Here is a 14,111-nt window from a genome sequence, read left to right on the forward strand (position 1 = left end):
TCTGAGTGATTACCACATACTTGTTCACAGTTATAGGCTTCTACCACATAACCTGGTATTTGAATAGTTGTAGGTGCATTGTGTTGGTTGTGCAGGTATTAGTTCCCCATCAATGGTTGTTCAGTAATTGACTGCTAAAGGGGACAGTTCTTGCAAGACTGCTCTGAAAACAGTGGTGGTTTCTTCAAATGGCTGCAGTTACAGCCTCTTAACTGTGGAACAATATTTTTTTGACCCTGCAGACAGTTCTTTCTTGGCAGATGTAACTGAGAACAATTCTAGAGCTTGTTGTCCAGCATCTCCTCAAGAGAAGAGCAAAATAATTATATCAGACTTTTGTTCTCTGTTTTTATTTAGTTATATTCTGTTTGTCTCTCAAGGAAAGATTTCTTCATCCTTCAGCAGCTTCCCAAGGTAGTTTGCCTGGTTTACCCTTGCAAAGTTCAGGTATGTACATAATTTCACCCTGCTCTCTAGATGATCAAGTTACCTCATAGCTAGTACTATTTAGGTACTTTCCACTTACTAAAAACTTCTACACTGGCTACCAGTCAAGAAGCTATTTTAGGTTTGTATGCAACTCCTACATAATCACTCAGGCAGCTTCAAGGAAGAGTAAGCTTTTATTATAGAGGGAAAAAGGGAGATTTAAATTAGTTACTCTGACATTCAGAAGAGATATCCAGAAAAGGAGCAAGGCACTTTAAGTTGAGCATATTAAGAGCTATTAATCTCTTATGAATTAGAATTTTACGAAGGACACTGACAATTTCTCTATAAATAAGCTGCAAAAGTCTGTGAAAGCAGTGCAGTAGTCTGTCAGCCATGGCCCTCTTCCCACAGCAGTGTACTGGACATCCAAAACATTTCACAGTACTGTTAGAGAGCAAGACACAAATATACATGAAAAACATCAAGCATGCAAACTCTTACATGTGATTCATCTGTGGGTCTGCACTTCAGTGCAGGCCCCTCTGAATGCAGTTTGCATGTAGCTTTTACCTCAAATGGAGCAAAAGCCTCAGTGAGTATGACTGAAATCAGTTCAGTGAAGGTACAGGAATCTGTTTTACATCAACAGATAATGTACTGTGTTTAATTCCCATTTTCTTTTTACGTACTCGCTAAAAAGCCAACCAAGCAAGACGAAATTCCTTACAAAGCCAACTTCAACAGTCTTCCGAGCCGTTTGAGGGCTGATAACTCCAGACAATACTTGATGTTAATCCATGGTTTTCTTGTCTAGTGTACTCAGGAAGTGAATATTCTATAACTTTGTGCAAATGACTGTGAATGCTGTGGCTTAAAAACTGATGCCTGCCAGGGTCACCAATCAGCACTTCAGTTTGCTGTATCCTGATGCACTTCCTCAGCCAGTGATGCAGACCATCAGCAAGTTGTTCATCATAAAACATATCTCCTAAAACAATGAGGTCCCAGTTGCCAGCCTCTGAATTAATGATGTTCTTAATGGTGATGGGGAAGGGATTCAGGTGGTTCAGTTCACAGTTCAGGATCATTGCCACTCCTGCAACTGAAGAAAAGTCAAAGCAAAATGAAAGTTACATTTTAGGATTCTGCCACTCAGCCCCCTTACAAATTTCCTTGACAGGTTTCAATTTCATCTCTTAAATATTTTTGTTTATCCTATCTAGGGACTTCCGCAGTTTTTGTGATGGGTTAAAATCTGGCATAGAGTGATGAAATTTTATTCCCATGACACAGGGAAGAACTATTCCTGGAATGGATACCAGTGGAAAACAATCATGGAACTGAATTAGGATATCTTACTGCCTTAAACTGAATTCATAAGTCAATTATGGAAAAGTCTGGAGGGAAAAGGCAAAATCTAGGTCCTAACATCAAAGTACAGGAAAATGCTACGGTCCTACAGAGAAGCCAACTTGCTGTTTGCACTTGGAGTTCTCTTCCAAAGCAGCCATGATGGTGTACAGGCAACACTTGACAGAAACTTTGCTGTTTGTTCATTCTAAGGTCAAAGAGAGGCTGGTACAACCCAGCTTCTAATACTGGCAAAATCCATTCCTCTTTTTAGCATTCTTAGAACTCTGTTTGGAACTTGAATTTCTCCCAAATGGAGTAAAGAAAAGTCCTTGTTAAAGGTGCTTTAAAAATTAATAAGTATCTTTACACAGAGATGAAAAGAAAAAAGCCCTTACTAGGGTCGATGTCATTAGCGAGGACTTGGGATGCCCCACTCATCACAGCAGCTATTGCTGTTGCTCCACATCCACTTCCAAGATCCAAAACTGATCGTCCCTTAACAACACGGGGATTATCTAAAATATACCTGAAAAAGAAAAGTTGTTAAAGCAGTGAACAAGATGATGCAAATGTCTCAAGTTTGTGTTACACTAAGAGTTTTTATACATGTAATGAAGTGTGATACCTTAATAACACTATCCCACATGTGCAGCTGGTCATCTCTGCTGATATGAAAAGCAAGAAAATCTTTCTTCCTTACTTGTTCCCCACCCTCCAAATGAAAAGGAATCCAGCCAAGTAAGCAACATTTTATTTCAATCAGCTCCTTCTCTGACAGATGAGCTGCTCTGTTAAATAGACACAAACTGCAAGGTGACTACAATGAATCAGAATATATCAGAAATAGTAAAGTAAGGATCTGTAGAAATCAAAAACAATCTGCCTGAAGAAACATGATGTATTCACAGTGAATATTGTGCCTACCCATCGCCCTGAAGTGCTGCTTATGCAACTGCTTGGAAGAAGAGGAATTTCTCCTCTTTCTTTTCCTGAGCCACGAAGACACAGATGCAAATACTTCAAGACTGCTTAATGTTGTTCCTGAGCCACACCGAGAAAAAGAATAGAGCTGTGGTGAGCAGAAGGAGCATCTTCATCTAATTGCTGACACATGCCAAAAGGAATCCTGTAAAACCTCTAGGCTGGAAGTGGGGAACTGACAGAAGGCAAGCAGCAGTTATTGCTAAACACTGTGAATCATATTACAGCCATTACAGAAGATTCAGAACTTTAACAACTGCCTTGACATTCAATTGGCTGTGAAGGGGAAGGCCCTCATTGTCAGAGAAAAGAGCCCTGGGTGAAATGAATTACTGCAAAGCTACCATAAATTTACTACCAATTTCCATAACTTCTGTTGAAGTAGAAACTGGAAAGGATACTACATTTGTGTTATATTCTGGCAGGGAGAGCAATGGCTGAGTCTTCACACGGGGCTACTGGTAAGCACAGCTTTTGCAGGGGTATTTCAGTGCAGAGAACTGTAATGGAAATGTTAAGACTGATGTAAATAGGGAATGGATGAATGGAAATGTCTGGGCCTGGTAGCACCAGCAGGAATGGCACAAAGAGGCCTAATAAGAGTGTTAAGTGCAGGACACTTGTGTAGAGGCTCAGCAGCTCAGCTGTTTGGCAATATTCCACTGAGGACATTGCTCACAGAATCACAGAATATGCTGAGTTGGAAGGGATCTACAAGGATCATTGAGTCCAACTCTTAGCCCTGCACAGGATCACCCCCAAGAGCCACACCATGTGCCCGAGAGTATCGTCCAAACACTTTCTTGAACGCTGTCAGGCTTGGTGCTGTGACCACTTCCCTGGGGAACCCAACCACCCTCTGGATGATGAATCTCTAATATCCAACCTAGACCTCCCCTGACACAATTTCAGGCCATTCCCTTGGGTCCTGTTACTGAGGACAGCCCCTAGTTTACCAACAGGGCTTGGTTTACCAACCACGGGTGGAAGACTGGGGTGAGGTCTCCACAGAAGTGCTCTGTTTCTCCTATTTAGTGGCTCTGCTTGGATTTGCCATGACTTTCCACTAGTAATTTGTGTAGGCCATGATCTTGCCTAATACTGCAAATGCCTTGTTTCCATCTGAGTGGTTACTGAGTTACTGCTGATGACTGTAGTGACTGAGGACAGCTGGACCTGGCTGTATCCCCTGGCACGTACACAGTGCATCAAGCTGCTGTTGGAGTCTGCTGTCTGCCCTGCTGGGCTAACGAGGTATCTTAGGTTACACCAAGAGGAGTAGCTTGAAATAGGAGACTCCTGATGTGAAAGGAGCGCAGTTATGGAAGCAGCCATATGTTGTCATACTCCCTTTTTACCTTCCAGATTATGCAGCTAATCTCTGACATTCCTTATACATCAAACAAGTGCTTAAACAGTAAGACAGTAAAGTAGTGAACTGTCAGATAATTACTGCTACCCAAATATATGAGGCATATGTATCATATGATAACAAAATACAGAGATTAATTTATCTAATTTATTTACCCAGTGTTCAGGAGTGCTGTAGTTTATCTACGTGGCTAAGCAACTCACAATTTAACAGTAAGACTCATCTTTTCCCTGGACAAAAACACCTTCTTATTTATGCTTTCTCGCAGATAAACAGTAGAGCCTCAATTCAGATCCTTCCCTTTCATCTCTGTGGGGATTGTCTGACAGCTTGTTCTTTGCTGTAAAAATTAAGAACTTTTTCTGCTGTTCAAAGTGAGAGATTTGATTTTACAGAATAAAAGAACTCCAACTAATTCCTGAGAATCAGGAACATTAAAGACATTTTGACAGTCAGTAGCCAAAACCAAAATGTGGCTTCTGATGTGACTAAAAGACACCCACAGTAAGGCTTGACAATAAGGCTGCTGAAATCCTAGTTGAGGAGAGTGATTCAGGCTAACCAGCACTCCAAGTGCAGCAGCATAAACCTACTTTTCTCACCAGACCATATGCACATCCACACTCCCGTCTGTCTCCTACAAAAAAACCCCACGCGTTATGACAAAATACAATCCTCCTGTTTGGAGAGACAACTGAGTGACAGAATTAACATTTTGCTAGGTTGTGATGGCAACTGCACTGCCCTTCCACGGATCCAAATTCAGCCCCATTGTCAGCCACTGCATACAACAGATTTCTACTTAAGAGATGTAAGCTATTCTGTATAGCAGCTGCTGGAACATCACTGCCAACCAGCAGAGATTGCAGTGCTCCTGTATAAGCAGAGAGGGGTATGGATAATGCCCTCACAACAGGCAAATACACACTGCTAGGAATCACTACAAACAGAGCCAGGTCTGACATCCCAGCCTGCAGCAGTCTGGACTTATCAATTATGGTGCATTGTGCTGCATACCTGGAGAGGGCTTGGCCTCCTGGCCAGTAAATTGCCCAAAATGGGTCCCCGTAAGGCCACAGGTCGGGTTTCTCTCTCCAGAACCTGCAGCGAGGGGTGAGGAGGCGCAGCCGTATCTCTGGTGTGAGGTGCCCACTGTTGGTGACCTCCGTGTTCTCCTCCAAAAATGCTTTCACCTCGGGGTCCAGAGACTTGCCAGCACTCCAATGGCAACAGCGCTTCCAGCCTCCCCTCCTGCTCCTCCAAGCTTTGGCAAAGAAGTTCTGCCTGTCCAAGAGGAGGAGCCACTTCCAGCCACGGAAGGCCATGCTTCCCCAAGGAGATGAACCCTCCCCAGGAGAGCTCAGAGCACAGCTTATCTGAAGCAGGATGATGAGGCAGAAAGCTCGAAACAAACTCACAGGACGTTGTTTTTCATAGCGATGGATGACAATTCCTGAGAGGAGAAAAATGAGAATTAAGTGATGTTTCTTCAAGGCTTTGCACCACCAGGGACTTTAGGAAGGAAAGGTCACTGTGTTGCTGTGTGACCACAAACACGTGCCTTGCCCCTGCCCAGGGTCTTTTAAGTCTGGAAGATGGGGTATTCAAGGAAGAAGCTTTCAAGAGACCCATTCAGGAGAGTACTATAAACATATCCATTGAGAAACAACCAGTTAGTAGGACAGCTGATACAGGCAAAAATTAAATGTAGCCTTTTAACATCTCTCTCCTTCTGCCCCTACAATCTACTCTCATTTCAGGTTCTTCCATTGAATCTTCAGATTTTGTAGGAGGGCTCTGGCATTGCAGGACCTATGGACATAGCAAAACTCATCTTAATCAGAGTAATTCCAATTTGTTGCATTTCAGTCTGTATTTTAAAGGTTCAGTTAGTCTTACAGTGCAATAGTCTCATGTGGTTGCTGTCAGCTGTAGAAGAAAGCAGAGCTCCATCATTCTGCCCACCCCTGCCAATTGTTCACAACAGAAGAATCATGGACCACTTCACCATCCAGAGCTGTGCATGTTGCCCTTAAAAAAAAACTAGACTAAGGGACAACAGGAAAAATATGCCAATAAAACGAAGTCTTAACACTTTGTATTTCATTACTTCTGTTTCTCTTTATTTGTCTGTGTCTTCAGTAGAAGTCCATATGTGTTTAGTGGTGTTTTTGTTGTGTGCTGGCCTCTGCTTTAGGTACTGGCTTTGGTAAATTTGATCACTTGCCAAAATGTTAAGCTGTGAACTTCCATCCCCTAACACTTTGCTGTTGAGGCTGATACTCCCATTAAGTCTTTGTTTAAATCACTGGCTAAAGGCCTTTGTGGTTTTATTAGAAATAAATACACACAATCGAACATACTGCATTTTTCCACACATTTTTCCATTCAGCAGAGTCCACATAATTAATGAATGTAATTAACGAATGCCTTCCTTCTTGAAGGCAGAGCAGTATAATCCTCATCTGCCTAAGGGAAGCATGATGTTAACTGCAATCAATCTGAGAGATAAATCTTGTCAGCTAATGCTGTATGCTGGTTTTTCCCCATGAATTGCTGCAAATTAGCAGGGCTGAGGCTCCGCAGTGTTTATTTTGCAACACCTGCCATGATGGTTACTCTCCTGAAATTAATGGACAGTAGAGAAACACCTGCCAAGAGCTCTGTGCTCAAAATGCCAAACTGGGCTCAAGCTCTTAGTGAGAGGGAAGGCGTCAGGATGGATATCCCTGTGTTTGACACTTCCAGTCTGCCTGCCTTATTGGGAATAAAATCTGGATGGATAGCAGGATGGCTATCCCTGTGTGTGACACTCCCGGCCTGCCTGCCTTATTGGGATTAAAATCAGGATGGATAGCACGATGGGTATCCCTGTGTTTGATGCTCCTGGTCTGCCTGTCTTACTGGAAATAAAATCAGGATGGATAGCAGGATGAATATCCCTGTGTTTGATACTCCTGGTCTGCCCATCTTATTGGGAATAAAATCAGGATGGATAGCAGGATGGCCATCCTTGCATTTGATGCTCCTGGCCTGCCCACCTTATTGGGAATAAAATCCAGATGGATAGCAGGATGAATATCTCTGCGTTTGACGCTCCTGCAGGGCCTGCCCATCTTGCTGGGAATAAAATCAGTGGGCGAGTAGAACTCGGAAAAGGAGACAAACCGAGCGAAACCTACGAGAAAAACCCCACCTTCGAAAAAAACCCCAACAAACAAACACACGAACAAAAACCAAAACAGAAACAAAAAACAAAAACAAACCCCCCAAACAAAACAAAACAAAACAAAAACTAAACTACGAACGAATCCCAAACCAAAACCAAACACCAATTATTATGCAATTTAAGCTTTTTTTTTTCTTTTTTTTTTTTTCCCCAAGGCAGCAAGTGCCTTCCAAAGCCCAACCGCACTGACACCCCCACCCCCTTCCCATGGGGGTAAGCCAGACCTACCCGGGGCCGAAGGCCGCCCGGTTCAGCGAGGGGGGCAAACCGGGGCCGCCCCGCCGCCATCCCCGCACCCCCCGTGCCGGGCTCCCCTCTGCGGGGGGCACGGGCAGCTCCCGGCTGGAGCGGTGGGAAGGCCGGGACCTCCGCCGAGCCCGTCCGTGCTATGCCGCACCACCCCCGGCGGGGCGGGCCCGGCGCCGGCAGCACCGGCCCACACGTACCCGGCCCACACGTACCTGCTGCCGCCGCCGCCGCTCCGCCACCGCCCCCGGGGCCGGGCCGGGGAGGGCCCCGCTCCCGCCCGCCCTTAAAGCGGCAGCATCGCCCTTGAGGGCTCCGCTGGTGCCCGGGGGTGGTTCTCCTTCCCGTCCCGCAGCGCCTGCCCCGCTCTGAGTCTGCCCCGTTCCCCGGTCGGCGCCGTGCGCTTGCTGCGCTCCTGCTTCGTTTAGGACGCCTTTCTGAAAGGCTTGTGCTAATGTGAATCATAGAATCAGCTGGGTTGGAAGGGACCTCCGAGATCATCAAGTCCAACCCTTGATCCACTACCGCTGCGGTTGCTAGACCATGGCACTTTGTGCCACATCCAGTCTTATCTTAAAAAGCTCCAGGGACGGAGAATCCACTACTTCCCCGGGCAGCCCATTCCAATGTCTGATTACCCTCTCTGTAAAGAAATTCTAATATCTAACCTAAACCTCCCCTGGCATAACTTGAGACCATGCCCTCTTGACTTGCTGATATTTGCCTGGGAAAAGAGACCAATCCCCATCTGGCTACAACCTCCTTTCAGGTAGCTGTAGAGTTGAACTAGCTCTGTGTTTAAAAATGTAGATAAAAATCCACTCGGGAAAAGGAGTGATAACACATGTCCGGATTTGACAGCAGGGAAAATGATGTGGGTTTCTTTTCCCCTTTGCACGTCAGGTCAAGGCCGCTGTCCATCCGGTGTGGCTCAGCCAGAGCTCTCCAGCCTCTCTGAGGCAGCAACAGCTACTGCAGTCACCGGCCACCGAAAGAGCATCCAGTGCCGACTCTGCTACTCAGACAAGCTGGACCTTTTGTTTACCCCTCTGCATGTTCCTTTTCCACTTGCTCCATCCGTTCCGTTCATATTTCTGCTGCTCTACAGATCCCTTCGCTTCCCTCCACCCCAGACCCTCTCCGGTGTGGAGAGGAGGGAGGGGTCTTCCTTTACAGCACCATGCTGCTGCTGTCCCTCAGGAGAGCACAGCTCTGAGGCAGGTAAGGGCCCAACAGCCTACAAACATTGGTGTTTCCTCTGAGGCCTCAAAGTGGCCAGATTTTCATGTGGCAATGACTCACTGGTGGCTGGACAAGGAACCAAACCCACCTGCATCCCTCCCATTGCCCAGCCGCTGACCATCACAGAGGGATCCACCCAGACAGGGGCTCACCTCCCTCCCAGATGGGCTCAGCACCAGAGCCAAGCCAAGCCCCTCCTGAGGGTGCAGTAAGGCAAGGCTGGGGCTGGAGGTGGTTCTTGGGATCCCTGCTCGCTGGTCGATGGCTGTCCTTCCTGCAACAGCTGGTTTTGTTACACTGACTAATTGGCTCCATCCAAGGGAGACTCTCCAGCAGCTCCCACCAACTCTCTGCCCCGTCTCCTGCCCCATCTACCAGGATTTAGGAAATACAAGCGGCTTCTGACAACAAGAGTGACAAATGTAGGTTTTTCTAGTTTCCCTATGGGACAAAGCGTCTCAAATTTTTCAGGCTGCGTTTTGAAAAGGCTCTTGTGCATTGCCCGAGGCGATGATTCTGCAGCACTTAGGATGCCATGGTTTTAAACCTGGCGACTTCTCAGCCCAGGCCTGGATCTGCCCAAGTCTCTGAGGTTACGAGGCCATCTAGTGACCTGTTGGTTTGCTGCAATTAAAAGGTGCTCTCCAGGGCGGGAAAGCTGCTTATAAACCAGGACCTGTTCTTTAAACGAGGGTAATCCGCAGTCTCCCAAGAGAAGGTGACCCCTCCAAGTTGGGCTGCAGAGTGTCTGGGACCCAGACAGAAGCTGGTGTCCACCTGCCACATGAAGGAGCCTGAAATCCACAGATATGTTAAGCTACAGGGATACTTGCATGCCTTTTAGTCTTGGGAAGCAGGACTCACACTCAGTCTTTTTAGAAGTGATCCTTCAAATTGTATAAAGGTGTTGACTTTTGTGTTTTAAGCTCAGGAAGGGTGTTATTTCTTGGAGCCCTTAGGGAAACTGAATTTTCAAAGGTCTTTCAGCAGCTCTTGCTGGTCCTCTCCAAGGAGGGAGACGTTGAAAACAGTCATAATACCTAAAATTGTGCATAAAATGTGCAATTCAGGACACGGAGTTTTCTGCCCTCTAGACAGTCATCACCATGCAAGGACTAAAGAACTCGGTAATGTAACAGGAAAATCATTATCAACGTCAGCTCAGGATGCCATGTAAGATGCAGTACCAGCTTTAAGCATGCTGACAGATGAAGATACACCTCTACCTTGGACATTTTATCTTATACCTGAGAATATTCTCAGAGAAATCTAACATGAAAGCTTTTTCACTTGGATCTCCAGCCTCTTTGATTACTATTTTAACAAATATCTTCTCAGGTCTGTTTTTTTTAAACTCCTCATATATGATTTTACTCAGTAGCTATGGGGGCCTCAGTGAGGTCACTGCTGTCTAACACAGACCAACATCACACTGAGGCAGGTAAGAAGGATATAATCATAGAATCATGGAATGGTTTGAGTTGGAAAGGATCTTAAAGATCATCTAGTTCAAACCTTCCAAAGATGGTCCCTGGCTGTTCCCAGATGAAGGATCGCTTAGGTGAAAAAGGAGAGGTAAAGTCCTTGCTTCCCATTAACACTGGCTGGAAGGTTAAAACCAGAAATCCAGTATTTCTTATTTAACTACAAATATTTATGATTGTATAGACTTCTAGTATGACATAAGAAAGCTCTGATAGCAGTGATAGCTGCCATACCTCTTGTGAACGTCTAGGGGAACCACTTAGACTTTCAGAACAAGCCTTGCGCTGATTACTTCAGCAAAGTCTGTCCCCAGTGAGAAAAAAAGTTTAATTTCCAAAGGCTTTTTGCTTTAGATGGTGATACCTTCTGCTCAAATTTTTGCTGCTCAAATCTACAGCATCCTGTGCAACCAACTACCATAACTGTGCTGGAATTCGCTCCGAGGACAAGGACGTCTTTGATCATAACATAACATCGATTTGACATATCATGGAGGAGTGCAACACTTGCAAAATACAGTTATAGAGTAACACACAAGGGACTCCTGCGTGTCCAAGGGAATTAGGGGATTACTGGCTGATGATACAACTGCCTGTATCTCAGGGGAAATCTTGTTTGAGCCAATTAATAACAAAGAAATGGAGCTGCACAAGGACAGATAGAAGGGGAGGACAGAGAGGAGCTACCTGCGCATTAGCAAGCCCTCAGCTCATGATTCCTCACAGATACAAAGGTTAAACTCAAAGGAAGGCAGGCCTGTGGTTCAGCACCCAGCTGATCTCCACTATTCACTCTCTCTTTTCCAGCTGGTACAGGTGACAAAGCCAGCTGCTCCAGTCTGCTGCAGTGAAAGGACTGAAGGGAAGATGGATTAATTCAGAGCGCTGTTGATTTGTAAAAAGTATCCCAACAACTCAATATGAATAGTCAGGAGTTTTGCACATCAGGATCAATTTGTGGTTGCCCAGAGGCTGTGGGAGCAAGTCATTACCAAAATGTAGCTGGTGCATTAGCTAGTAGCTAAGGTAAAATTGAGGCTGAGAGCTCTGGCTAGGTAAGGGAGAGACAATTCAATTATTCTCTTGTGCCTTCAGCTAGAATTCAATTTCAGAATAACAAGACATCTTTTGCAGTTGAAGAATAATATCGTAACATAACAACAATCACATATTATAGGTAATGTGTCCTGAAAGCATTAGGTGTTCTCTTCATGGGATTATCTTTCCCCACTGCCTTGGCAGCTGCATTACATTAGGAGCAGGAAGGAGCAGCAGCTGGCAGAGATGAAGGCATCAAGTACCTTCTAGCAGTGGTAGATACAAGACAGGGGAATTTGCAACATGCAACTATTCTTCAAAGTGGAGGTGGGGTGATGAAATGAGAAGCTGTATTAATCTGACCTTTGTGCCACTGCAGATTCAGTTTTTCTCCGTGAGAGGTCCCTGTGAGAGCCTTGATGGTGAGACTGGGATGCTGAAAACTCTTATCTCTGAGCTCATTTTTGATTTTGTCTATTGTCCACGTGTGTGATTGAAGCATGCTTGGCTTTAGCTGACTGCTTGTGTTCATGCACGGTTACATGAGAGTATTTTTATAGCATGAATGGAGACTGGAAAGATGCACAGTCAGATGGTTTGTGCTTCTTTTGGTGTATTGTTTGGACACTTGTTTTGCTATTAAAACTACAGAGTATGTCTTTTCAAGCCCTATTTTTGAACCTTTGAAGTCTCCTTGAGCTGGTGGGACTTTGGCTTTCATATATCTCTTCAGTAATGATCCTTGAGCTCCTGAGGTCACAGCAATATCTTGTGACAATCATCCAGCACGACTGAACCTTGCCATGGGGTAAAAATGAGACAGAAGCAGTCCAGCCTGAGGAACTTATTTGTTGTTAACGAACGTGTCCAAAGTTGTGTCCTGTAAAAACATCAGGTGCTCTGATAGTTTTATTTGCACAGCAAAAAGATTGCAGCACAGGCAGCAACTAAGAGGAAGCAGTCACCAGTTGGCACAGCCACTTCTGATGATACGACTACTTGTAGCAGTGCACTGAAGAGGTGGTGGACAGTTTGCAGTGGGCTTTATTTGTAGCTCACTTTGGTCTTCCACGAACCAAACTATTCATGTCATACTTTTTATACCATTGTGTTGCTGCTGTGGTCATCTGTAATAACTTTCTGTTAATAACATGCTAGTGTCTTATCTTAGGAGGGCAGGGGTCTGGGTCACAGCAGTCTGCAGGAAGCTTTTGGGTATCCACAAGTCTGGGCCAGCTCTGGAGCTAGCCCAAGGTGGGGAAAGATTTATTTACAGGAAGGACTGTAGACAGAACTGAACAATGGTATCAGAGCATTTATTTGTTGGGAATTTTTTTTTTCTCATTGTTTTAGGGTTTTTTTCTTTGTTTTCCTGCAAAGCCCTTAAAGAGGAAGACAATGGAAGCTGAGTGAATATGGACAGCCAGGGAAAGAGGCTGCTTAAGTACTATGGAGCATCTCCATCTGGTCTCCAGATAACCTGTAGCTACCTAAGTTTTCCTGAATGAAACAAAGACATTCTCCATGTCCTCATCCCTCCTGATTTCCTATGTCAGTAAAACTCATCCCATCTGCCTTCCCTGTGGCTTTGTCCCACATTCCCTCCATATGTGATGTACCAAGTGCAATATGCAAGTCCCATGACTTCAGTGTATTTATGCATCCTTAGCTTTTCCCTGACAGGCAGAAACAAAATCAAATGCCAGAGCTAAGCCAACAGTTAGTCTGGAACATGAGATCATGGCCACCAGCTGGGGCCCTAATGCAAGCAATGCTTCCTAAGCTTAGCACTCTTTCTTACCAGGTAGGCTGGATTCACTACCGTGTTTAAACCTGTAACTCTTCTTCAACTAATTCTTCTTCTGTCTAACTTTTCTTCTCTCCAAGCAGAGCAATTGCTTTGGCTTGCTCCAGAAGCAAACCCTGAAGCTAGTCATCTGATTTTAAGGATCATGCTAACAGCCACTGGTCCCAGGGAGAAGGTAAACGAATCAAGTTTTCAAGGAGCTGCATCAGTTCACAGCAGCTGGTTAGTTTTGCAATTCAAATTTTCTAGTTTTCCACTGGTGTTCAGAGCCCGGCACCAGCAGAACTCTTCCTTTTACCTTCCACATGGTAGTCTGCCAAACATTTGGACCTGGGGACAGAGGAAACAATGGAGATTTGAGACAGACAAGACAGACAGGTGGTGCTTACTCTCCAGAGTGTCTAGAGGAAACTGTTTGCCAAGGATCTGACACAATATGCCTCCTCTTTTGGCTGATGTTTGCTGTTGCATTTTAGGAGGATTTCAGGGTCCTCAAGCAACCTCTTTGTGAGTCAGGGTCATGCTAAGTCAGGAAATTTGCTCTTCACTATTTTGCACTAATGTCCAGGGGACACAGAAAACAAGTGATACCACTATAAGGATGCCTAAAGGAATAGAAACACAACTCACCCACAGCACCCGTCAGCTCCCGCTCATGATGAACAGAGTGACTGAAATTTGATGTGACCAAGGACAGAATAGCTGCTATTTATGCATATGAAGGCACGGGAAAGTCACAAGGGGCTGAAAAAACTCAGTCTTTGAAACTTTTCTCAATTTTCAGTGGTATCGGACAAAATGTTAGTTCCACTGGCTTTCCCATCCATACTTATGTAGCATAAACTCTAAAAAGGGGTGTTAGCATACCTCTCCTTTAGGATACAGGCAACTCTGTCACTTGTATCACTAGGTTTCAAACACACATAT

General features: G+C 45.0%; 1 protein-coding gene across 1 annotated transcript; it reads right to left on the reverse strand.

Annotated features, from left to right (window-relative positions):
* Positions 1 to 607: 607 nt before the first annotated feature.
* Positions 608 to 7,724, reverse strand: ETFBKMT (electron transfer flavoprotein subunit beta lysine methyltransferase). Its single transcript, XM_032687594.1, has 4 exons — positions 7,596 to 7,724; positions 5,156 to 5,591; positions 2,181 to 2,311; positions 608 to 1,534 (listed from the first exon to the last, which is right to left on the reverse strand). The coding sequence occupies exons 2-4, from the start codon at positions 5,461 to 5,463 to the stop codon at positions 1,170 to 1,172; spliced, it is 804 nt and encodes a 267-aa protein (XP_032543485.1). The 5' UTR covers positions 5,464 to 5,591; positions 7,596 to 7,724; the 3' UTR covers positions 608 to 1,169.
* Positions 7,725 to 14,111: the final 6,387 nt, after the last annotated feature.

This window comes from Chiroxiphia lanceolata, chromosome 5, assembly GCF_009829145.1.
Source record: "Chiroxiphia lanceolata isolate bChiLan1 chromosome 5, bChiLan1.pri, whole genome shotgun sequence".
NCBI classification, from domain to species: domain Eukaryota; kingdom Metazoa; phylum Chordata; class Aves; order Passeriformes; family Pipridae; genus Chiroxiphia; species Chiroxiphia lanceolata.